General features: G+C 42.1%; 1 protein-coding gene across 1 annotated transcript; it reads right to left on the bottom strand.

Moving 5' to 3' along the window:
- Nucleotides 1-15: 15 nt before the first annotated feature.
- Nucleotides 16-7,509, bottom strand: mis12 (MIS12 kinetochore complex component). Its single transcript, XM_024431887.2, has 2 exons — nucleotides 7,339-7,509; nucleotides 16-1,239 (listed from the first exon to the last, which is right to left on the bottom strand). Exons 1-2 carry the CDS (start codon nucleotides 7,361-7,363, stop codon nucleotides 578-580), a joined length of 687 nt encoding a protein of 228 aa, XP_024287655.1. The 5' UTR covers nucleotides 7,364-7,509; the 3' UTR covers nucleotides 16-577.
- Between the last annotated feature and the right edge of the window lie 20,394 nt (nucleotides 7,510-27,903).

Raw genomic sequence — 27,903 nt, forward strand, 5'->3', positions numbered from 1 at the left:
CTGATTTAAATCAGATGCAATTGCACAATTACACTTTTATTTATTCAAAATTATTAAAGTGTTGTACATTTAATGATTTTGCCAAAAAGATAATACGGCAACAAATCAAAAATAATTCACACTGTACCATGGCACTGCTTGGTCAATTTACATTTGAGATAGCAATAACAAACCAATGCTTCCCCCTTGTGGTGACTATGGCTCCAAAGTTCATTCATTAATTAAGATACATTTATAAAAAATAAAAAATGCTTTTCAAAGAACCAGAGTTAAGACTGGGAGATAAAAAAAAAAAAGACTAACTGCTTGAGCCTCTTACTACTCAAATTGTGGATAATATATTTTGAATGTATAGTAAACCATCAAAAAGTAAATATATCAAACCAAAGATGAATTATGGTTTAAAAACTGCTCACATTCTTGTTTGTAAGACTTGTGTCTGACAAATTGTATAATTGTTAATACATCCAAAGGCATAGAATTATATTTGTCTTTTGTCTGACAGAGGGTGCTATTCCAAGTCATAATTTTGCCACACCTGCAACCTACCCATCTCACAACACCACTAACAAGTATTTTACACCATGTGGGTCCATCCCACTGACGAGTCCTCATCCAATCTTTTGCTTTTCTTATTGATCTCTCCAAAGACAGCCTGCAGTTTCTTGACCGACTGCATCATCACACAGAAGCTGTTGTGAAAGCTGCCCATTCCCTCCTGCATCCATGCTGCCTGTAGTTCTCCAATCCATCTCAGGATCCCATCCAGCTGCTCTTGGACCTCTCTTTGCTCCTCCAGTTCAGCCAGCAAGGCCTGCCTGGCACACACCTCCACTTGGTACGCTTGTTGCAGCTCCGCCAGGGAAGACTCCAGCTTAAGAACCTCCTCTAAACGTTGAGGGTACTTTTTGTGTGGCTGGTCGTCAGGCAGCAACACATTAGGCGGGACTGAGAGGACGTTGTTGACCAAAACGGTTTCCATGCGACCAGACAGACGCTTGAAGCGTTCCTGAAGGAATATCTGCAACTTTTGGGTGCATTCTCTTGCCCTTAAATGTAGTTGCTCTCCATTTGGTTCAGTCCCGCTTAGTTTTCTCACGAACACTGCTTCTACGACAAGTAGCAATTCATTCAGACAGTCCTGAAAGGCACTGTATACTCTCACCATGCAGGTCTGAGGGGTGAAACCAAAGAACTGTGCCTCGTACAGCTTGAGGGAGGAGGGAGACGTTGCCTCCTCTAGAAAAAAAGAAGGCTTGTCTTTACATTGGGATGCACAGAGTTCATACATATTTTGACAGATAGAATTTCCTTGACTTTTAACCAAATTTCCATGACAAACAGTTGGTGGCATTACCAACAATTGGCGCTTCCTTTTTATACATACATAAAAAAGTTAGCGTAATGTGGTATCGACACTGGAAGGCTGCTCTCTGATCCCATGCACCATTTCCTGTCACTGTGCAAGGCACTTACACACCCCCCCCCGAGTACTACATTTGCACACACTGTATATAGATTTTTTTTCTATTGTGTTATTGACTATATGTTTGTTTATCCCATGTGTAACTCTGTGTTGTTTTTGTCACACTGCTTTGCTTTATCTTTGCCAAGTAGCCTAGTGGTTAGAGCGTTGGACTAGTAACCGGAAGGTACAAATCTGTCATTCTGCCCCTGAACAGGCAGTTAACCCACTGTCCCTAGGTCGTCATTGAACATAAGAATTTGTTCTTAACTGACTTGCCTAGTTATATAAAGGTAAAATAAAAATAAGATGTAAATGAGAACTTGTTCTCAACTGGCCTACCTGGTTAAATAAAATTATATATATATATATATATTTTTTTTTTTTAAAGTAGATTACCTGTTACGCAACTGTATAAAACATGTGGTCAATCCTCAGTGTGGAGAGCTACTGGGTGTGCAGGCTCTTGATTAAGCCCTGCTTAAAACACATCTGAGAGTTTATCTAGGTCCGGTTGAGCAGCTCATTTCTAAAATATGGTTTGTTAGAGGGGGACTGGAATAAAAGTCTGCACACCCATTAGCTCTCCTGGGGTATGGTTGACCACCCTTGATTGCAACAAAATAAGTTTTGTGCCTTTTTAAATAATTAGCTCATTCAATATATCAAAGATCGAATGGCTATGGTAAGCTACAAATCACTATATTCAGGTAAAGCAAGCCCACAAATTTCTTCAGGAAATGTACCTCTTCAACTTTAGTCAAATATACCTTAGAAGTGTTTACATTGCAGGCTGACTAGCATCTATTGAGTTGCAATTTCCCATACATTTGATCCCCAAATCAACTGCTAGTATCTACAAAACAAGTTGAAGCCACATAACCCAAAAGGCCACATCAAATATTTTTCCCCAAAATAACTGTTCGTGATTCACAAATTATTATTTTCATTCACATGATTCGATTCACCGCGATTGAACCAAATCCCTGCTAATGCAATGGCGAAGTGAATCGTTCGTTTCGTCAAAGATAATCGTTTAAATTATTCATGGAAAAAGCAAATCGTTCAAAAATAGCAAATCAACTTTGTATGGCCTTATTTGCAAGTGTCGGTAGAATTTTTGGGGGTGACATGACGAAAACAACGCATACAAATAATAGCTAAACAGCGAACTATAGGGTACAATATGTTTTTGAATTGGCTACCTAGTTAGTCTGTTCTCTATAATATTTTATAGGCTACGTCAATGTGCGACTGTCTCTCTCTCCTTGGGCAAAGGCCCACATGCATAAATTACTATTATATATTTTTTTTTATGTAACTAGGCAAGCCAGTTAAGAACAAATTCTTATTTACAATGACGGCCTACACCGGACGACGCTGGGCCAATTGTGCGCCGCCCTATGGGACACCCAATCATGGCCGGTTGTGATACAGCCTGGATTCGAACCAGGGTGTCTGTAGTGACGCCTCTAGCACTGAGATGCAGTGCCTTAGACCGCTGCACAACTCGGGAGCATCACATACAAGTGATGCGCGCAAACAGACACTAAAGTGTCATGCTGATCCTGGCTGATATGTATATTTTTTATTTGATTGATCAAATATTTAAAAAATGTGCCTAAATAAAACTACATGAAAATGAATTTTATAATTTCTATTAATGACTTTTCAGATTTGATCATTTCCCCAAAAATGTTTCTTGGCCTGGAAAACAATTTTAAAATGCCATGACTTTTCATGACAGTACAAACGCTGGATGGAGAAGTGTATTTATATTGGTTAATCCTGCGGTCTGTCTATTCCTTCAACAACCACATTGGAAATAGGGCCCAAGTTCTGTACAGTGTGAGTTCCTCTTGGCTCTAATGTGCTTTGTACAAATTTAACCAGTCAAAACATTTACAACTGGCTCATTCTCTCCTTTCCCCTGGTTGTAAAATGTGTTGCTGATAAATAGAAAAGTGTTCAGACATTATGATCTAGTTGGATAATAACAATAATCACTTTTTATAGTTAACCTCAGGTTTATAGCAATAAAACTACAATCAACTGACCAAACATTCCTGTACTGTAGTTAAAACTACCTAGCTATGTTGTTTCACAAAATATGTCATGTAATAGCTATTAAAAATACAGTATCACCTAGTCAGACTACTACTCTGTTCCAGCTGGCTGATGGGCGTTAATACACTGAACAAAAATATACAACTGCAACATGAAAAGAGTTGGTGCCATGTTTCATAAGCTGAAATGACCCAGGTGGTGAGGGTAGGAAACCACATCTCCACCCCGCTGAGCCTCAACACTGGGAACACTGGGGCCCCAAAAGGGTGCGTTCTCAGCCCTCTCCTGTACTCCCTGTTAACCCATGACTGCCATGGCCATGCACGCCTCCAACTCAATCATCAAGTTTGCAGACGACACTAGTGGTAGGCTTGATTACCAACAACGATGAGACGGCCTACAGGGCGGAGGTGAGGGCCCTCGGAGTGTGGTGTCAGGAAAATAACCTCACACTCAACATCAACAAAACAAAGGAGATTATCGTGGACTTCAGGAAACAGCACAGGGAGCACCCCCCAAACCACATCGACGGGACAGTAGTGGAGAAGGTGGAAAGTTTTAAGTTCCTCGGCGTACACATCACAGACAAACTGAAACGGTCCACCCACACAGACAGCGTGGTGAAGAAGGCGCAACAGCGCCTCTTCAACCTCAGGAGGCTGAAGAAATTTGGCTTGTCACCAAAAACTTTTACAGATGCACAATCGAGAGCATCCGGTCGGGCTATATCACCACCTGGTACGGCAACTGCTCCGCCCACAACCGTAAGGCTCTCCAGAGGGTAGTGAGGTCTGCACAACACATCACCGGGGGCAAACTATCTGTCCTCCAGGACACCTACACCACCCGATGTCACAGGAAGGCCAAAAAGATCATCAAGGACAACAACCACCCGAGCCACTGCCTGTTCACCCCGCAATCATCCAGAAGGCGAGGTCAGTACCGGTGCATCAATGCTGGGAACGAGAGACTGAAAAACAGCTTCTATCTCAAGGCCATCAGACTGTTAAACAGCCATCACTAACATTGAGTGGCTGCTGCCAACATACTGACTCAAACATACTGACTTCAGCATGTTTTTCAACCGATCACTGCCTGCACCCGCATGCCCGACTAGCATCACCACCCTGGATGGTTCCGACCTTGAATATGTGGACATCTATAAGTACCTAGGTGTCTGGCTAGACTGCAAACTCTCCTTCCAGACTCATATCAAACATCTCCAATCGAAAATCAAATCAAGAGTCGGCTTTCTATTCCGCAACAAAGCCTCCTTCACTCACGCCGCCAAGCTTACCCTAGTAAAACTGACTATCCTTCCGATCCTCGACTTCGGCGACGTCATCTACAAAATGGCTTCCAACACTCTACTCAGCAAACTGGATGCAGTCTATCACAGTGCCATCCGTTTTGTCACTAAAGCACCTTATACCACCCACCACTGCGACCTGTATGCTCTGGTCGGCTGGCCCTCGTTACATATTCGTCGCCAGACCCACTGGCTCCAGGTCATCTACAAGTCCATGCTAGGTAAAGCTCCGCCTTATCTCAGTTCACTGGTCACGATGGCAACACCCATCCGTAGCACGCGCTCCAGCAGGTGTATCTCACTGATCATCCCTAAAGCCAACACCTCATTTGGCCGCCTTTCGTTCCAGTACTCTGCTGCCTGTGACTGGAACGAATTGCAAAAATCGCTGAAGTTGGAGACTTTTATCTCCCTCACCAACTTCAAACATCAGTTATCTGAGCAGCTAACCGATCGCTGCTGCTGTACATAGTCTATTGGTAATTAGCCCACCCATTTTCACCTACCTCATCCCCATACTGTTTTTATTTATTTACTTGCTCTTTTGCACACCAATATCTCTACCTGTACATGACCATCTGATCATTTATCACTCCAGTGTTAATCTGCAAAATTGTAATTATTCGCCTACCTCCTCATGCCTTTTGCACACATTGTATATAGACTCCCCCCTTTGTTTTCTACTGTGTTATTGACTTGTTAATTGTTTATTCCATGTGTAACTCTGTGTTGTCTGCTCACACTGCTATGCTTTATCTTGGCCAGGTCGCAGTTGCAAATGAGAACTTGTTCTCAACTGGCCTACCTGGTTAAATAAAGGTGAAATAAAAAAATAAAAAATCTCTAGCCACTTAATAATAAAAAATTGGATGTAATAAATGTATCACTAGCCACTTTAAACAATGCCACTTTATATAATGTTTACATACCCTACATTACTCATCTCATATGTATGTATATATTGTACTCTATACCATCTACTGCACCTTGCCTATGCCGTTCGGCCATCGCTCATCCATATATTTATATGTACATATTCTTATTCATTCCTTTACACTTGTGTGTATAAGGTAGTTGTTGTGAAATTGTTAGATTACTTGTTAGATATTACTGCATGGTCGGAACTAGAAGCACAAGCATTTCGCTACACTCGCATTAACATCTGCTAACCATGTGTATGTGACCAATAAAATTTGATTTGAAAAATTTGATTTGAAATAGACATTTTCCATGTGCTCAAAAAGCTCATTTCGCTCAAATTGTGCACACATTTGTTTACATCCCTGTTATTGAGCATTTCTCCTTTGCTAAAATAATACATCCACCTGACAGGGGTGGTATATCAAAAAGCTGATTAAACAGCATGATCAGCACACAAGTACAGCTTGTGCTGGGGACAATAAAATGTGTAGTTGTAACAACAATACCACAGATATCTCAAGTTAAGGGAGCATGCAATTGGCATGCTGACTGCAGGAATGTCCACTTGAGCTGTTGCCAGAGAATTTAATGTTAAGTTTGTTTTAGAGAATTTGGAAGTATGTCCAACCAGCCTCACAACAGCAGAGGCACACGCGCGGTCTGGTCAGCATGTAAGGGCAGCCCTTAGTCATTATATATAGGCCATATACCCCCTTGGGCATTATTGCTTAAATAATTATCATGGCTAACATATCACCATGGTGAAACTTGCATTACTGTAGATCTGCAATAATTTGATGGTCAAACTTGCCAGCCAACCAGAAAAGCAAGGTGAAACAATTCAGGAATTCTTGAAAATCAGAACAATCTTTTATAGCTTAAAAAATATATTTTGCAAAGAAAGAAAGTTCGCCCTCTGTCGAACAGATAAAAATTTATGTCGATCTTTAGTTTAGAAAATGTCTCCCAACTGCCGTTTCCATTACACGTCGCAATTAAATTTATTTTGTCGAATAAACCTGGGTTAATGGAAACCTGCCTAGCATTTGTATTAAAGTTACTTAATGGGGGGGGCACTGATATAATTACGGAGCATTTTCTAAATTCAAACGAATAGCCTGCAACTAGACATGACACTAGACACGTTTAGAATACACTGGTTGTCTTCCAAGTGGGGAATTGAGGAAATATTGAAAAGTCCCTATGCTACGCTAAACATTAGCTACCTAACATGTATCGGCTAATGAAACATCACATTGGGCCGTTACAATCTACTAGTTAATCACGCAAGCCACTTCTGAAACACCTTGCCGACCTAAGAAACAACTAGGCTAGCTAGTAGAGTCAGATGAATGATCAATATCTTTGGAGTAGCTAATTAGTTAACGTTAGCTGGCTACATAGTCTATTACGATGACTACGGACGCGTCGAGGAATGCATTTTAGTGCGAAACACATACTATTGGCGTTAATGGATAGGCAACCATATAGACGAACATGTCAAACAAACTATTTACATATACTGGAATGTCTATTCGTAAAGAATTCATAATTTTCTTATTATTTTGCCCCTTACCCTCACTGGTTATGTACTCCGCCATTTACAAATTTCCCGCGCCCTTTTTGTCTGTAGTCGTCAGCTGGTACTACAAGATGTTGCATGCACAGTATCGCCGTCTACTTTTCTGGCGGAGCACATAACACATCTTTGGTTGAACCGAGAACTCCGTGGATGAACCAGGAAAAGACGGGCTTTGTGGACCACAAGGCACAAGTACCATTGTGGAGACCCAAGAAGCCCAACGACGAACCATATCAACATTTTCACACCATCAATTAAAAGATATTAAAGTACATTTTTAGTTTTATTTTGTAACTATTTGAAATAGACCACATTTCTTTGGCTGCCTTTGGAACATTTATAACTGATAATTGAGACCGCAATATAAGGCAGCTAGAATGACAAAAACAGATTTTTTAAAATACTTATAGCTTCGAATTTCTAAATAGAAGGCTAGGTATGGCTCTTGTCTAGACATAACATCACTAACGTTAATAATATTGTATCGTTCTAAAATCTCCATGTCATTATGACGCAACAATAAGGTTAGAACTATAGAACCAAATAAATAAATAACCATTATCCTGTACTTTTTTAACTCTTCAAAATTGGACGAAAATCATGGAGGAGAGGTAAGACTGAATCCGGCCAACAGTTGAGTAAGAAAATAATATGTAGCTAAAAGTATTTATGTATCAGTAGAAAAGTAGGCCTACTCACTATATTCAATCAATCCCTATACCAGTCTGCTGTTCCCACATGCTTCAAGAGGGCCACCATTGTTCCTGTTCCCAAGAAAGCTAAGGTAACTGAGCTAAACGACTACCGCCCCGTAGCACTCACATCCGTCATCATGAAGTGCTTTGAGAGACTAGTCAAGGACCATATCACCTCCACCCTACCTGACACCCTTGACCCACTCCAATTTGCTTACCGCCCAAATAGGTCCACAGACGATGCAATCTCAACCACACTGCACACTGCCCTAACCCATCTGGACAAGAGGAATACCTATGTGAGAATGCTGTTCATCGACTACAGCTCGGCATTCAACACCATAGTACCCTCCAAGCTCGTCATCAAGCTCGAGACCCTGGGTCTCGACCCCGCCCTGTGCAACTGGGTACTGGACTTCCTGACGGGCCGCCCCCAGGTGGTGAGGGTAGGCAACAACATCTCCTCCCCGCTGATCCTCAACACTGGGGCCCCACAAGGGTGCGTTCTGAGCCCTCTCCTGTACTCCCTGTTCACCCACGACTGCGTGGCCATGCACGCCTCCAACTCAATCATCAAGTTTGCGGACGACACAACAGTGGTAGGCTTGATTACCAACAACGACGAGACGGCCTACAGGGAGGAGGTGAGGGCCCTCGGAGTGTGGTGTCAGGAAAATAACCTCACACTCAACGTCAACAAAACTAAGGAGATGATTGTGGACTTCAGGAAACAGCAGAGGGAACACCCCCATCCACATCGATGGAACAGTAGTGGAGAGGGTAGCAAGTTTTAAGTTCCTCGGCATACACATCACAGACAAACTGAATTGGTCCACTCACACAGACAGCATCGTGAGGAAGGCGCAGCAGCGCCTCTTCAACCTCAGGAGGCTGAAGAAATTCGGCTTGTCACCAAAAGCACTCACAAACTTCTACAGATGCACAATCGAGAGCATCCTGGCGGGCTGTATCACCGCCTGGTATGGCAACTGCACCGCCCTCAACCGTAAGGCTCTCCAGAGGGTAGTGAGGTCTGCACAACGCATCACCGGGGGCAAACTACCTGCCCTCCAGGACACCTACACCACCCGATGCTACAGGAAGGCCATAAAGATCATCAAGGACATCAACCACCCGAGCCACTGCCTGTTCACCCCGCTGCCATCCAGAAGGCGAGGTCAGTACAGGTGCATCAAAGCTGGGACCGAGAGACTGAAAAACAGCTTCTATCTCAAGGCCATCAGACTGTTAAACAGCCACCACTAACATTGAGTGGCTACTGCCAACACACTGTCAATGACACTGACTCTACTCCAGCCACTTTAATCATGGGAATTGATGGGAAATGATGTAAATATATCACTAGCCACTTTAAACAATGCTACCTTATATAATGTTACTTACCCTACATTGTTCATCTCATATGCATACGTTGATACTGTACTCTATATCATCGACTGCATCCTTATGTAATACATGTATCACTAGCCACTAACTATGCCACTTGGTTTACATACTTATCTCATATGTATATACTGTACTCGATATCATCTACTGTATCTTGCCTATGCTGCTCTGTACCATCACTCATTCATATATCCTTATGTACATATTCTTTATCCCCTTACACTGTGTATGACAGTAGTTTTTTTTGGAATTGTTAGTTAGATTACTTGCTCGTTATTACTGCATTGTCGGAACTAGAAGCACAAGCATTTCGCTACACTCGCATTAACATCTGCTAACCATGTGTATGTGACAAATAAAATTTGATTTGATTTGATTTGATTTGATTTGATTTAGTATTAACTAGATTATACCAGGTAGCCTGAGGGTAACTGAAGTTTGAAATCTGGCATATTCAGACTTGTAAAAAAAAATGTAAGAAAAATGTTTCACACAGAATGAAAAATGATGAATACATTTCTCCACACATCAATGCAGAGAGGTGACAATATATACTGAACAAAAATATAAATGCAACATGCAACAATTTCAACAATTTTACTGAGTTATAGTTCATATGAGGAGAAAAGTCCATTCTAATAATTCATTGGGCCCTAATCTATGGATTTCACATGACTGGGAATACAGATATGCATCTATTGGCTACAGATACCTTTTAAAAAATGGGCTTCACAATTGGCTTCGTGGTATTTTTGTGCATTCAAACTGCCAATCTATAAAATGCAATTGCGTTCGTTGTCCGTAGCTTATGCCTGCCCATAACAACCCCACCCCCACCATGGGGCACTCTGTTCACAATGTTGACATTAGCAACCCACTTGCCCACACGATGCCATACACATGGTCTGCGGTTGTAAGGCCAGTTGGACATACTGCCAAATTCTCTAAAACGATGTTGGAGGCTGCTTATGGTAGAGAAATGAACATTCAATTCTCTGCCAACAGCTCAGGACATGCCTGCAGTCAGCATGCCAATTGCAAAACTTGAGACATCTATGGCATTGTGTTGTGTGACAAAACTGTACATTTTAAAGTTGACTTTAGTTGTCCCCAGTACAAGGTGCACCTGTGTAATGATCATGCTCTTTAATCAGCTTCTTGATATGCCACACCTGACTTGTGGATGGGTTATCTTGGCAAAGGAGAAATGTTCACTGACAGGGATGTAATCACATTTGTGCACACAATTTGAGAAAAATAAGCTTTTTGTGCGTATGGAACATTTCTGGGATCTTATAATAAGAAACATTTAAAATAAGGGCTGTGTTTCGTGTAGGCTTACCCTGGCGTGACGTTTTGATAACTGTAAATCTCTCGAACAAGGTGACTTTTATCTACGGTGGGGCAAAAAAGTATTTAGTCAGCCACCAATTGTGCAAGTTCTCCCACTTAAAAAGATGAGAGAGGCCTGTAATTTTCATCATAGGTACACTTCAACTATGACAGACAAAATGAGAGAAAAAAAATCCAGAAAATCACATTGTAGGATTTTTAATGCATTTATTTGCAAATGATGGTGGAAAATAAGTATTTGGTCAATAACAAAAGTTTATCTCAATACTTTGTTATATACCTTTTGTTGGCAATGACAGAGGTCAAACGTTTTCTGTACGTCTTCACAAGGTTTTCACACACTGTTGCTGGTATTTTGGCCCATTCCTCCATGCAGATCTCCTCTAGAGCAGTGATGTTTTGGGGCTGTTGCTGGGCAACACGGACTTTCAACTCCCTCCAAAGATTTTCTATGGGGTTGAGATCTGGAGACTGGCTAGGCCACTCCAGGACCTTGAAATGCTTCTTACGAAGCCACAACTTCGTTGCCCGGGCGGTGTGTTTGGGATCATTGTCATGCTGAAAGACCCAGCCACGTTTCATCTTCAATGCCCTTGCTGATGGAAGGAGGTTTTCACTCAAAATCTTACAATACATGGCCCCATTCATTCTTTCCTTTACACGGATCAGTCGTCCTGGTCCCTTTGCAGAAAAACAGCTCCAAAGCATGATGATGTTTCCACCCCCATGCTTCACAGTAGGTATGGTGTTCTTTGGATGCAACTCAGCATTCTTTGTCCTCCTTTCACGATGAGTTGAGTTTTTACCACAAAGTTATATTTTGGTTTCATCTGACCATATGATATTCTCCCAATCTTCTTCTGGATCATCCAAATGCTCTCTAGCAAACTTCAGGCGGGCCTGGACATGTACTGGCTTAAGCAGGGGGACACGTCTGGCACTGCAGGATTTGAGTCCCTGGCGGCGTAGTGTGTTACTGATGGTAGGCTTTGTTACTTTGATTCCAGCTCTCTGCAGGTCATTCACTAGGTCCCCCGTGTGGTTCTGGGATTTTTGCTCACCGTTCTTGTGATCATTTTGACCCCACAGGGTGAAATCTTGCGTGGAGCCCCAGATCGAGGGAGATTATCAGTGGTCTTGTATGTCTTCCATTTCCTAATAATTGCTCCCACAGTTGATTTCTTCAAACCAAGCTGCTTACCTATTGCAGATTCAGTCTTCCCAGCCTGGTGCAGGTCTACAATTTTGTTTCTGGTGTCCTTTGACAACTCTTTGGTCTTGGCCATAGTGGAGTTTGGAGTGTGACTGTTTGAGGTTGTGGACAGGTGTCTTTTATACTGATAACAAGTTCAAACAGGTGCCATTAATACAGGTATCGAGTGGAGGACAGAGGAGCCTCTTAAAGAAGAAGTTACAGGTCTGTGAGAGCCAGAAATCTTGCTTGTTTGTAGGTGACCAAATACTTATTTTCCACCATAATTTGCAAATAAATTCATTAAAAATCCTACAATGTGATTTTCTGGATTTTTTCCCTCATTTTGTCTGTCATAGTTGAAGTGTACCTTTGATGAAAATTACAGGCCTCTCTCATATTTTTAAGTAGGAGAACTTGCACAATTGGTGGCTGACTAAATACTTTTTTCCCCCACTGTATATGTTTGCCTATATTTACTCTCAGATTCGAAAATGCTAATTACAGTGCATTCAGAAAGCATTTATACTCCTTGACGTTTTCCACATTTTGTTACGTTACAGCCTTATTCTAAAATGTATTAAATGTTTTTTTCCCCTCATCAATCTACACAGAATACCCTATAGTAAAATTGCAAATTTATAAAAAAGCAGAAATATCACATTTACATAAGTATTCAGACCCTTTACTCACTACTTTGTTGAAGCACCTTTGACAGTGATTCCATCCTCGAGTCTTCTTGGGTATGACGCGACAAGCTTGGCAAACCTGTATTTGGGGAGTTTCTTCCATTCTTCTCTGCAGATCCTCTCAAGCCCTGTCAGGTTTGATGGTTTGCTCCGTCCATCTTTTCCTCGATACTGACTAGTCTTACCTTCCTCTGAAAAACATTCCCACAGCATGATGCTGCCACCGCCATGCTTCACCGTAGGGATGGTGCCAGGTTTCGTCCAGACATGAAGCTTGTCATTCAGGCCAAAGAGTTCAATCTTGGTTTCATCAGACCAGAGAATCTTGTTTCCCATGGTAAGAGTCCTTTGGGTGCCTTTTGGTGAGGAGTGGCTTCCGTCTGACCACTCTACCATAAAGGCCTGATTTGTTGTGCTTTAGAGATGGTTGTCCTTCTGGAAGGTTCTCCCATCTCCACAAAGGAACTCTGGAGCTCTGGCAGAGTGACAATTGGGTTCTTAGTCACCTCCCTGACCAAGGCCCTTCTCCCCCGATTGCTCAGTGTTGCCGGGAAGAGTCTTGGAGTTTCCAAACTTATTCCATTTAAGAATCCTGTCTCGGAGTTCTACAGACAATTCCTTCGACCTCATGGCTTGGTTTTTGCTCTGACATGCACTTCTTCTTCTATGATGTAATGGCGGTCCACAAACCAAAGTTAAAGGTACATGCCGCCACCTACTGTGCTGGAGTGTATGGTCAATCACGGTTTACAACATTTATTTACATTCTTTTACCTTTATTTAACTGGGGAGTTTAAGTTAAGAACAAATTCTTATTTTACAATGATGGCCTACCCCGGCCATTTCTAAATCCTCCTACCTAACTCAGTACTTCTGAGAAAATAAAAAAGAGCCCTACTAACTTCTAATAGACCATCCCCATTCCCTAAATCGCTTCCAAACCCTGTCAAACCACAATGACCCTCCACTTCAATCTTTCCCTCTCTTCACCATACTTACAACAATATAACACATGCTCCACCATTTCATCGACCATACACTCCAGACACAAACCATTCACATGCTTGCCAACCAGATGTAATGACGAGTTCAATGTACAATGTCCTAAGCTCAATCGAGCAAACACCACCTCTTCACTCCTAATCTGACCTTTGATTCTTGGTCCACTGACCTTTTTTTGGAGGGCATATAAATGCCTTGGGCTCAGAGTCCCATCTCTTCTGCCACACATCTAGCAAAAAGGCTCTGATCTTACATTACATCATGGGCTCTAAACCTTCAAGCTGCATACTGGACCCTATTCCAACTTAACTACTGAAAGAGATACTTCCTGTGCTTGGCCCTCCTATGTTGAACATAATAAAATGGCTCCCTATCCACCGGATGTGTACCAAACGTGGCAGTAATAAAGCCTCTCTTGAAAAAGCCAAACCTTGACCCAGAATAAAAAATATAAAAAATAAATCGGCCTATATCAAATCTCCCATTCCTCTAAGAAAAAATGAAAAGGCTGTTGTGCAGCAAGTCACTGCCTCCCTGAAGACAAACAATGTATACGAAACGCTTCAGTCTGGTTTTAGACCCCATCATAGCACTGAGACTGCACTCGTGAAGGTGATAAATTACCTTTTAATGGCGCCAGACCAAAGCTCTGCATCTGTCCTCATGCTCCTAGACCTTAGTGCTGCTTTTGATAGCATCGGATCACCACATTCTTTTGGAGAGATTGGAAACACAAATTGGTCTACACGGACAAGTTCTGGCCTGGTTTAGATCTTATCTGTCAGAAAGATATCAGTTTGTCTCTCTGGATGGTTTGTTCTCTGACAAATCAACTGTAAATTTCGGTCTTCCTCGAGGTTCCGTTTAAGGACCACTACTGTTTTCACTATATATTTTACCTCTTGGTGATGTCATTCAGAAACATAATGTTAACTTTCACTGGTATGTGGACGATACACAGCTGTACATTTCGATGAAACATGGTGAAGTGCCAAAATTGCCCTCCCTGGAAGCCTGTGTTTCAGACATAAGGAAGTGGATGCTAGTTCAAGGTCCCAAGAAACAAAGAGATCTTCTGTTGGATCTGACAATTCATCTTGATGGTTGTACAGTCGTCTCAAATAAAACTGTGAAACCTTGGCTTTACTCTGGACCCAGATCTTTTGACGAAAATATCAAGACTGTTTCAAGGACAGCTTTTTTCAATCTACAGTGCCTTGCGAAAGTATTCGGCCCACTTGAACTTTGCGACCTTTTGCCACATTTCAGGCTTCAAACATAAAGATATAAAACTGTATTTTTTTGTGAAGAATCAACAACAAGTGGTACACAATCATGAAGTGGAACGACATTTATTGGATATTTCAAACTTTTTTAACAAATCAAAAACTGAAAAATTGGGCATGCAAAATTATTCAGCCCCTTTACTTTCAGTGCAGCAAACTCTCACCAGAAGTTCAGTGAGGATCTCTGAATGATCCAATGTTGACCTAAATGACTAATGATGATAAATACAATCCACCTGTGTGTAATCAAGTCTCTGTATAAATGCACCTGCACTGTGATAGTCTCAGAGGTCCGTTAAAAGCGCAGAGAGCATCATGAAGAACAAGGAACACACCAGGCAGGTCCGAGATACTGTTGTGAAGAAGTTTAAAGCCGGATTTGGATACAAAAAGATTTCCCAAGCTTTAAACATCCCAAGGAGCACTGTGCAAGCGATAATATTGAAATGGAAGGAGTATCAGACCACTGCAAATCTACCAAGACCTGGCCGTCCCTCTAAACTTTCAGCTCATACAAGGAGAAGACTGATCAGAGATGCAGCCAAGAGGCCCATGATCACTCTGGATGAACTGCAGAGATCTACAGCTGAGGTGGGAGACTCTGTCCATAGGACAACAATCAGTCGTATATTGCACAAATCTGGCCTTTATGGAAGAGTGGCAAGAAGAAAGCCATTTCTTAAAGATATCCATAAAAAGTGTTGTTTAAAGTTTGCCACAAGCCACCTGGGAGACACACCAAACATGTGGAAGAAGGTGCTCTGGTCAGATGAAACCAAAATTGAACTTTTTGGCAACAATGCAAAATGTTATGTTTGGCATAAAAGCAACACAGCTCATCACCCTGAACACACCATCCCCACTGTCAAACATGGTGGTGGCAGCATCATGGTTTGGGCCTGCTTTTCTTCAGCAGGGACAGGGAAGATGGTTCAAATTGATGGGAAGATGGATGGAGCCAAATACAGGACCATTCTGGAAGAACCTGATGGAGTCTGCAAAAGACCTGAGACTGGGACGGAGATTTGTCTTCCAACAAGACAATGATACAAAACATAAAGCAAAATCTACAATGGAATGGTTCAAAAATAAACATATCCAGGTGTTAGAATGGCCAAGTCAAAGTCCAGACCTGAATCCAATCGAGAATCTGTGGAAAGAACTGAAAACTGCTGTTCACAAATGCTCTCCATCCAACCTCACTGAGCTTGAGCTGTTTTGCAAGGAGGAATGGGAAAAAAATTCAGTCTCTCGATGTGCAAAACTGATAGAGACATACCCCAAGCGACTTACAGCTGTAATCGCAGCAAAAGGTGGCGCTACAAAGTATTAACTTAAGGGGGCTGAATAATTTTGCACGCCCAATTTTTCAGTTTTTGATTTGTTAAAAAGGTTTGAAATATCCAATAAATGTCGTTCCACTTCATGATTGTGTCCCACTTGTTGTTGATTCTTCACAAAAAAATACAGTTTTATATCTTTATGTTTGAAGCCTGAAATGTGGCAAAAGGTCGCAAAGTTCAAGGGGGCCGAATACCTTCGCAAGGCACTGTACATAAAAATGCAAAAATCTGAAACCTTCTGTCCAAAAATGATGCAGAAAAATTAATCCAAATTTAATTCACTTCTAGATTAGACTACAGCAAGGGTCTACTTTCTGGCTAACCTGATAAAGCACTAAATAAACACACTTAAATTAGTGCTAAACACAGCTGCTAGAATATTGACTAGAACCCAAAAATTTGATCATATTACTCCAGTGCTAGCCACTGGCTTCCTGTTAAGGCAAGGGCTGATTTCAAGGTTTTACTGCTAATCTACAAAGCATTACATGGGCTTGCTCCTACAGTACCTATCTTTCCCATTTGTTCTTGCCCTACATACCTAGACGTATGCTACGGTCACAAGACACAGGCCTCCTTATTGTCCCTAGAATTTCTAAGCAAACAGCTGGAGGCAGGGCTTTCTCCTATATATCTACATTTTTATGGAATGGTCTGCCTCTCCATGTGAGAGATGCAGACACGATCTTGACCTTTAAGTCTTTATTGAAGGCTCATTTCTTCAGTAGGTCCCATGAATGAGTGTAGTCTGGCCCAGGGGTGTGAAGGTGAACGGAAAGGCACTGGAGCGAGGAACCGCCCTTGCTGTCTCTGCCTGGCCGGTTCCCCTCTCTCCACTGGTATTCTCTTTCTCTAACCTTTTTACGGGAGCTGAGTCACTGGCTTACTGTTGCTCTTCCATGCCGTCCCTAGGAGGGGTGCGTCACTTGAGTGGGTTGAGGCACTGACGTGATCTTCCTGTCCGGGTTGGCCCCCATCGGGTTTGTGCCGTGGGGAAGATCTTCGTGTGCTATACTCGGTCATGTCTCAGGGTAGTAAGTTGGTGGTTGAAGATATCCCTCTAGTGGTGTGGGGGCTGTGCTTTGGCAAAGTGGGTGGGATTATATCCTGTGTTGTGTCTTTACTATCATTAAATTGAAGACATAGTTTTATCAAAGATTCCCTGTAATTAGTATAACGCGATCAAAGTAATTAATCATGTAACTGTAATTAACTAGGAAATAGGGGCACCAAGGAAAGTATTCAGATTACAAAGTTATAATTTCCCAATATAACCTTTCAGATATTTTCACATCTGATCAATAGTCTTCTGATTAATGATTTATTTATTTTACCTCACGTTTGTCTCATTCCAAACGTTGTAAATTGTTGGTTATCTGCACGAATCCAGTCTTCACTATGAGTCATCCATACATCAATTGTCTTAAATCATTTATTTTTTACTAACTTTGTAATTCACAGAAATGCATAAACAAACAGTAAATATGGTTACATGAAATGATAGAATGTGCCCTAGTGGGCTGAACCGGAATGGCGGCTTGTTTGACAAAAGGAGTGGGGGTCGACTAAGAAGTCACTACAGTGTTAATTATAACAATTAAAATGCTAATCCCTTACACATGAACGCTCACTCATTCGGGAACAATTGCAATCAATATATATATTGACGCTCAGTGTGTCGTCTTGATCGCTGGTGAAAAGTCTTTCTTTTGTAGGATTGTCCGTCTCTCTTTCCCTCTCTCTCTCTGTCTTGGTTAGAGGGGATAGTTCAAAGTGACATTCGTTATAGGATGGATGTTTCGGCGGTTGTCATTCTTTGCGTTCAATGATGCCGAATTCCTAGCTGCAGACTAGTAATTAGTATCAAATACTTGTTCTTATTCTGTCGGTATCGATAGTCTAAGAGTTTAACCACGTGGTATGGTTGAAAGATTCAGCAATGGTCTGCAACCTTTAGTCCCCCTCCTAATGGAGAAAAACATGGTCTCCTGATAATTTCTCAAAGTTGGGCTTTATTCCGAATGGCAGAAAAGGGCTGTCCCAGGATGTCTGACCCTAACTGGGCTCAGGGGCGGTCCTCTGATTTAGTTCAAATCAAAAGGGAATTGTGTTTTTCTTCATTAAACAGTCCACAATCATATTACACCATTATACAAACAGTATCATCCTCACTCATTCATCTTATACAACAATTAGATGTAAACCTCATATCTGAGGCTATTATATATATAAACAGCGGTATGGTAATGTGGCCACACTGTCTCTCTTGAGCTTCCCAAGTTGTGACAAACGCACCAGTTCGTAGCTGGATTCTTCACCGATCTTTTACACTTTCTCCGGAACATGAAACTTGTTCGTACCTCAAGTTCTGTGAGGTGGAAGGATTTCCTTTGTCTCCATGAAAAACTACTCTCTATAACTGTGTCCATGAGGCAGGGTCTTCCTTAAGAATTTACGACCTCACCCTGCCCACAGCAGTCTGGTTGTAGAAGCAGAGAGCGGGGGATGGTGCTCGCTGTACTCAAAGAGGGCAACATCATGACACCTGCATGGTTGGCCCTGTCTGGGGTTATAGTCGGACGAGGCGACAGTGTCTCCCGACCCCTCCTGTCTCAGGCTCCAGTAATTATGCTGCAATAGTTTATGTGTCGGGGGGCTAGGGTCAGTCTGTTATATCTGGAGTATTTCTCCTGTCTTATCCAGTGTCCTGTGTGAATTTAAGTGTGCTCCCTCAGAAGAGGACTGGCCACCACTCTTTCTGGGTTCCTGGCTTTCTAGGGAGTTTTTCCTAGCCACCGTGCTTCTATATCGGCATTGTTTGCTGTTTTGGGTTTTAGGCTGGGTTTCTGTATAGCACTTTATGACATCGGCTGATGTAAAAAGGGCTTCATTGATTGATTGACTTTCTTGGGCACAGGGACTATGGTGGCCTGCTTGAAACATGTAGGTATTACAGACTCGGTCAAAGAGAGGTTGAAATTGTCAGTGAAGACACTTGCCAGTTGGTCTGCGAATGCTCTGAGTACACACCCTGGTAATCCTTCTGGCCTCGCAGCCTTGTGAATGTTGACCTGTTTTAAGGTCTTGCTCACATCGGCAACGGAGAGCAGTTGTCGGGAACAGCTGGTGCTCTCATGCATGCTTCTGTGTTGCTTGCCTCGAAGAGAGCATAAAAAGGTATATAGCTTGTTTGGTAGGCTCGTGTCGCTGGGCAGCTCGCGACTGGGTTTCCCTTTGTAGTCTGTAATAGTTTGCAAGCCCTGCCACATCCGACGAGCATCAGAGCCGGTGTAGTAGGATTCAATCTTAGTCCTGTATTGACGCTTTGCCTGTTTGATGGTTCATCTGAGGGCATAGCGGAATTTCTTATAAGCGTCCGGATTAGTGTTCTGCTCTTGAAAGCAGCAGCTGTAGCCTTTAGCTTGGTGCGGATGTTGCCTGCAATCCATGGCTACTGGTTGGGATATGTATGTACGGTCACTGTGGGGACGACGTCGTCGATGCACTTATTGATGAAGCTGGTGACTGAGATGGTATACTCCTCAATGCCATTGGATGAATCCCGGAGTCCCGGAATCCACGTCATCTGACCACTTCCATATTGAGCGAGTCACTGGTACTTCCTGCTTTAGATTTTGCTTGTAAGCAGGAATCAGGAGGATATAATTATGATCAGATTTGCCAAATGGAGGGCGAGGGAGAGCTTTGTATGAGTCTCTGTGTGTAGTAAAGGTCGTCTAGAGTTTTTTTTCCTCTGGTTGCACATGTGACATGCTGATAGAAGTTTCCCGGATGAACATTTCCTTGTTTGTTTATGGCCTTATACAGCTCTTAGTGTCAGCGTCGGTTTGTGATGGTAAATAGACAGCTACGAAAAATATAGATGAGAACTCTCTTGGTAGAGAGTGTGGTCTACAGCTTATTATGAGGTACTCTACCTCAGGCAAGCAATACCTTGAGACTTCTTTAATATTAGACATCACGCACCAGCTATTTTTGACAAATAGACACACCCCTCGTCTTACCAGACGTAGGTGTTCTGTCCTGCCGATGCACGGAAAATCCAGCCAACTGTATATTATCTGTGTCACTCTAAGTAAATCTTAAATTAATCACTCTTTGTCAGCAAGCTGGAGAGGTCACAGTCCAACTTGGGCAAGTTTGAAAGTAAGGGTCTGGTCTGGGTGGGTCTCGTCATCTTTTGGTCAGCCGGGAATTTTCCTTAAAATGCGCCACCGGTTTTCCTCGCAGACCCCCACTGGAAAGCTCCACAGGCAGAATCAATCATCCTGTTCGTTAACGCCAAAATGTTGTGGAAATTCTCAAAGTCAATCTTAAATGAATCACTCTTTATTGTCAGCAAGCTGGAGAGGTCACAGTCAAACGTAGATGCATAAAGTTAGCTCTAACGGGGCAGTTATATGACAAGTTATATTTGCATGATTTAGCTTATTCATCATTAATTTTTATTTTACTAGGCAAGTCAGTTAAGAACAAATTCTTATTTTCAATGACGGCCTAGGAACAGTGGGTTAACTTCCCTGTTCAGGGGCAGAACGACAGATTTGTACCTTGTCAGCTCGGGGATTCGATCTAACCACTAGGCTACGCTGCCACTCCAATTAATGTTTTCTTCATTCATGTGACCACCAATACTCTGTCATGCACGTGACAGACCAATGCCTCACGAGTCTTCTTCTCTCTAAACTGAGACCTTGAAACTGAGATATCCCTTTCTCTAAACAAGGTTCTGAGCGTACTGCCAAATTGCAGACACTGATAGTGAGGACTCATTCAATCAGTCGCTTGCATGAACACAGAAATGGTTTTACAGACAAGAACAAACAGAACACAGAAATTGGTTATTAGAAAAACACAAACATAAAAATGTTAATCACAAGGCCAAAACCAAGTTATTTAATGTCCCGCCAATGCCAAGTCTTTCCATCTTAATCAGTAGGCCTTCTCTGCACATAGTGTCATAAGCCTTTTTCAATGTTAAAATAGACAGTAGCAATTACGATCTATTTACTATCATCTTTTCCACTAGTTTACACAAGTTAGAGGTCAGTGCTATTGGTCTATAACTATCAGCACATGAAGGGTCCTTACCAGGCTTTACAAAAGGTAATATTACTGCACATTTCCAACAAGAAGGTATAACCCCCAAACTCCAAATCATATTAAATAATCCAAGGAGAACATGTATGACCTCATCATGTAGATGCTTAAACATTACATAGCACAACTGATCATGACCTGGGGCTGTATATCCACAGCCTATTAAGACTGAACACATCTCATGTATGGTAAAATCAGCATCAAAAGAAGAGTCAACACTATCCCTTTTCTTATACATATTAACATGAGCATTTAAAATCTCACACCTGTGTTGCTTATATACAGTTGAAGTTGGAAGTTTACATACACTTAGGTTGGAGTCATTAAAACTTGTTTTTCAACCACACCACAAATTTCTTGTTAACATACTATAGTTTTGGCAAGTCGGTTAAGACATGTACTTTGTGCACAACACAAGTCATTTTTCCAACAATTGTTTACAGACAGATTATTTCACTTATAATTCACTGTATCACAATTCCAGTGGGTCAGAAGTTTAAATACACTAAGTTGACTGTGCCTTTAAACAGCTTGGAAAATTCCAGAAAATGATGTCATGGCTTTCAAAGCTTCTGATAGGCTAACTGACATCATTTGAGTCAATTGGAGGTGTACCTGTGGAGGTATTTCAAGGCCTACCTTCAAACTCAGTGCCTGTTTGCTTGACATCACAGGAAAATCAAAAGAAAGATCATATTTTTTGGAGACATGTCCTTTGATCTGATGAAACAAAAATAGAACTGTTTGAGCATAATGACCATCGTTATGTTTGGAGGAAAAAGGGGGAGGCTTGCAAGCCGAAGAACACCATCCCAACCGTGAAGCACAGGGGTGGCAGCATCGTGTTGTAAGGGTGGCAGCATCATGTTGTGGGGGTGCTTTGCTGCAGGAGGCATTTCACAAAACAGATGGCATCATGAGGTAGGAAAGTGATGTGGATATGTTGAAGCAACATCTCAAGACATCAGTCAGGAAGTTAAAACTTGGTTGCAAATGGGTCTTCCAAATGGACAATGACCCCAAGCATACATCCAAAGTTGTGGCAAAATGGCTTAAGGACACCAAAGTCAAGGTATTGGAGTGGCCATCACAAAGTCCTGACCTCAATGCTATAGAAAATGTGTGGGTAGAACTGAAAAAGCATGTGCGAGCAAGGAGGCCTACAAACCCGATTTAGTTACATCAGCTCTGTCAGGAGAAATGGGCCAAAATTAACCCAACTTATTGTCGGAAGCTTGTGGAAGGCTACCCGAACCGTTTTACCCAAGTTAAACAATTTAAAGGCAGTGTTACCAAATACGAATTGAGTGTCCATAAACTTCTGACCCACTGGGAATGTGATGAAAGAAATAAAAGCTGAAATAAATCATTCTCTCTACTATTATTCTGACATTTCACATTCTGAAAAGAAAGTGGTGATCCTAACTGACCTAAAACAGGGAATGTTTACTAGGATTAAATGTCAGGAATTGTGAAAAACTGAGTTTAAATGTATTTGGCTAAGGTGTTTGTAAACTTCCGACTTTATCCAAAGTAACCCCACTATGTACCCTAGCAAATGTCTTTCCCAACAAGTCAGCTTTTTCTTTATCAGCTAAGGCCATTTTTTGACCCACAACCAAAACTGGAATTCGAGTGAACTTCCTTCTTCCAGTCATCTTCTTCAATATAGACCATACATCCCCCAGCTCAGTACCCCTGCCTATTGTAGAGCAGAACTGTCTCCATGCATTTCTCTATTACAGACTTAATGACCCTACATACTAAAGCTCTCTTCCTTTGGAAATCAAGTAGATTCTCAGTAGTCATATTTTTACGCAACACACTGTAAGCCCTATTTCTTTCTCCAATAGCCGTAGTGCACTCTTCAGTCCACCATGGAACCACCTTCCTTTTCTCACTGGTACATATACATTTGCAGCACTCAAAATCAGAGAGGTCACAGAGGCAGCACATACATCAACCGGCCTTTCTAAAGACAACTGTCCAACACATTTTTAAGCAATGATCACCAAACATTTCTCAGTCTGCTTCATGAAAGCCCCGTCTTCTGACTGGTCCACCTGGAATAGTAACATTACAGTTCAATGTACACGAAATAGGGAAATGATCACTTCCAACAGTAAAATCATTAATTCCATTCCATTCACACAGAAGCCATTGTGAGGTCCAGGCAGGATGTAATCCCTCGAACAACATCAACTCTTGAACCACATTCATTGTTAAGACATGCTAATGCTCTTGTTTCCATCATATCTTCCAAGATAGTACCATTAGCATCCCCATAAACTATTATGTGTATTAAAGTTGCCACACCATATCTTTCTAGAGCGCAATTCTCCTTATATTTCATCAAACATCACTACAGATGGTTGACGACAAGGATGGTAAAATCGGTGTAACTTAATATTGTATTAATATTCAGATGGGACAGTTATATTAAGATATACAAGACCTTCTCTTATGAACGTAGCACAACCACCACCCTGTCCAATTGATCGATCAGATCTGATTGAACAATAACCAGGAATAATAAAATCAAGGTGTGGTCTAAGCCATGTTTCTTGAACACATATCACATCTAAATCTATTACATACTTCTTAAACTCCTGACCGTCAGCAATAAGGCTTCTGGCATTCCACTGAAGGACAACAAAAACCATAACTCTAATTATCATCATACTGCGACATCCATGATTAGTATGATTAGGGGTCAACATATCAACAATCATGGCGACAGTAACATCTGTTACTCCTAAAAACTCTGTTGCTGCTTCCACAATGATCTTCAACTTGGCAGTTCTTCTTTCCACAAACACAGCCAGGTTGATAACCTTTCCAATGAAGGTTATAAAGTCAATCTGATTAACTATTAAGGTGTGCTTTGAAACAACAGTTTTGTGTGCGCAAGACTTCTGAGAAGGTCTCGTATCCGTGTCTGGACCAACATAAGCCACATGTCCTACAGTAGGTCCACTTATTCCAGCAGTAAATCAAATCAAATTGTATTTGTCACATGTGCCGAATACAACTGGTGTAGACCTTATCGTGAAATGCTTACTTAGAGTAACCCTATTATCTCCATCATTCTGCCTAATAGTTCCACCAATCTGCCTTGCAGCCTCTGCATAAGATTAGATTTAGATTAGATTCAAGTACAGGACAACAAAATGCCGTTAGCATCTAACCAGAAGTGCAAATAAAAGAGTACAAAACAATTTACAAGTAAAATAATTAAGAACAATGTATGTTATTAAGTGGGATGTATAAATATGCAATGAAGGCAAATGGTAAGTACAAATGGCAAGTCTAAATGTGCAATGAAGGCAAATTGAAAGTGCAAGAAGGCATGCAACTGAAATGCAGGGAAAGCAGCAATGAGGTTGCCGAGGTAGACATGTACATGTACAACTGAATAATGTCCTTAAGTCCAGTAGTCCAGTAGTACCGTGAAGAGTGCAAAGACAGTAGTGCAACAAGGTCCCTGAGAGGCATTACTAAGCGGTGGGCGGGTGGATATAGCTAGTACCGTGTCACAGAGTTCAGCAGGGTTACAGTAGCTGGGAAAAAATGTTCTTGAGCCTTCTAGTGCGGGAAGCTGTACCGCCTGCCTGATGGTAGGAGGGCAAACAGTTTGTGGCATGGATGTGAAGGGTCCCTGATGATGCCGCGCACCCTACGCAGACACCGCTTGCGCTGGAGGTCTATGATGGCAGGGAGCTGGGCACCAGTGATGTGCTGGGAGGTTTTCACCACCCATTACAGGGCCTTCCGGTTGGCCACGGTGCATCCGCCAAACCACACTGTGGCGCAGTTAGTCAGAATGCTTTCGACTGTGCAGCGGTAAAAGTTCACCAGGATCTTGGGAGACAGGAGGGCCTTCTTCAGCCTCCTCAAAAAGTACAGGCGCTGCTGCACCATTCTTGACCAGGGTTGAGGTGTTGAGGGTCCAGGAGAGATCATCGGAGATGTAAACACCCAGGAATTTGAAGCTGGGCACACACTGCGTGGCTGCAGCTTTTAGACTTCCTGTAATCCACAATGATCTCCTTGGTTTTCTTTGCATTGAGGGCCATGTTGTTGTCAGCGCACCATGCAGCCAGGTGCTTGACCTCCTCCCTGTAGGCTGACAGTCATTGTCACTGATCAGACCTACCACCGTGGCGTCGTCTGCGAACTTGACGATGGTGTTGGAACCGTGTCATAGGTGAAGAGGGAGTACAGGAGGGGGCTCAGCACACAGACCTGTGGCACACCGGTGTTCATAAGAGACATTATGCAGGATTTTATATATTTGGGTCTCTCTAGTCTCTTTCTGCACCTGAAATCCACCAAGTGCTGCACTGTGTCCCCCCTTCCACAATCACAACATCCTTACTGAACAGCCTTTTGGCTTCTACCACTATGCCCTCCCTCTACATGTTATTTTATATAATCTATGGATTGGATCTCATATAGACAGGTTTGTGACTTTCCAAATCATATGCAATCAATTGGATTTACCACAGGTGGACTCCAATCAAGTTGTAGAAACATCTCAAGGATGATCAATGGAAACAGGATGCAGCTGAGTTCAATTTTGAGTCACATAGCAAAGGGTCTGAAAACTTAAAAAATATTATTTATATACATTTGCAAAACATTAAAACAAAAAAAAACGGTTTTCACTCTATCATTATGGGCTTGATGAGGAAAACATTTATTTAAGCAATTGTAGAATAAGGCTGTAACATAACAAAATGTGGGAAAATAGAAGGGGTATGAATACTTTCCGAATGCACTGTAGCATCAAAGTAGACAACATCACACAAAAATAATTGTGACATGTCTAATGGAAACGGCAGATATAGGATACACTTTCTAAAGATCTGTTCAACAGGGGTGTATTTTTCTTCTTTAGAACTTTCTTTATCGCGACAAAGGAATAGATGATTGACAAATAATTTTTTAAGGTACGTGACGTCACCGCAAAACCATAAAGCTCCATTCCATAATTAATTCTAAATGCTCAGGTCTTGCAAAATATTTTTTTTCAATGATACAAATAGTATTTCTTTGCAGGACAAGGATTGTCCTGACTTTCAAGAAGGCCTGAATTGCTTTGCCTTGCTTTTCTGGTTGGCTTGCAAGTTTCACCATCCAATTATTTCAGATATACAGGAGTGCAAGTTCCACAATGGTACAGACAGTGGCAATAAAATGGCACATGATAATTATTAAAATATGGCAAATATTAGTCAAAGATTACATTCTATCGATGCTGGCTGCCTGAGAGATGAAACTGATAGGTGGGAGGGCACACAGACTGTCGCCAATTTAGTAATGCGCAACTTGGCTAAATAGGTAATGAAAACACGTAACAGCACATTTTTATTTAACAATAGGTTTTGCAAAGTTTTCAAGTCATTATGTCCAGCTGTTTTCATCAATTTAAGATAGTGAAATGGAAACACACCCTGTGGCATATGTCTTTCAAAGATAATTCGTAAAAATCCAAATAACTTCACAGATCTTCATTGTAAAGGGTTTAAACACTCTTTCCCATGCTTGTTCAATGAACCATAAACAATTAATGAACATGCACCTGTGGAACGGTCGTTAAGACACTAACAGCTTTCAGACGGTTGGCAATTAAGGTCACAGTTATGTAAACTTAGGACACTAAAGAAGCCTTTCTAATGACTCTGAAAAACACAAAAAGAAAGATGTCCAGGGTCCCTGCTCAACTGCATGAACGTGCCTTAAGCATGCTGCAAGGAGGCATGAGGACTGCAGATGTGGCCAGGGCAATACATTGCAATGTCTGTACTGTGAGATGCCTAAGACAGTGCTACAGGGAGACAGGACGGACAGCTGATCGTCCTCGCAGTGGCAGATCAAGTGTAACAACACCTGCACAGTATCGGTACATCTGAACATCACACCTGCGGGACAGGTACAGGATGGCAACAACAACTGCCCGAGATACACCAGGAATGCACAATCCCTCCATCAGTGCTCAAAATGTCCGCAATAGGCTGAGAGAGGCTGGACTGAGGGCTTGTAGGCCTGTTGTAAGGAAGGTCCTCACCAGACATCACCAGCAACAAACTCACCGTTGCAGACCAGACAGGACAGGCAAAAAGTGCTCTTCACTGACAAGTCACGCTTTTGTCTCACCAGGGGTGATGGTCGGATTCGCATTTATCGTCGAAGGAATGAGCATTACACCGAGGCCTGTACTCTGGAATGGGATCGATTTGGAGGTGGAGGGTCCGTCATGGTCAGGGGTGGTGTGTCACAGCATCATCGGACTGAGCTTGTTGTCCTTGCAGGCAATCTCAAAGCTGTGAGTTACAGGGAAGACATCCTCCTCCCTCATGTGGTACCCTTCCTGCAGGCTCATCCTGACATGACCCTCCAGCATGGCAATGCCACTAGCCATACTGCTCTTTCTGTGCATGATTTCCTGCAAGACAAAAATGTCAGTGT

This window comes from Oncorhynchus tshawytscha, linkage group LG09 (genome assembly GCF_018296145.1).
Source record: "Oncorhynchus tshawytscha isolate Ot180627B linkage group LG09, Otsh_v2.0, whole genome shotgun sequence".
In the NCBI taxonomy this organism is placed as follows: Eukaryota; Metazoa; Chordata; class Actinopteri; order Salmoniformes; family Salmonidae; genus Oncorhynchus; species Oncorhynchus tshawytscha.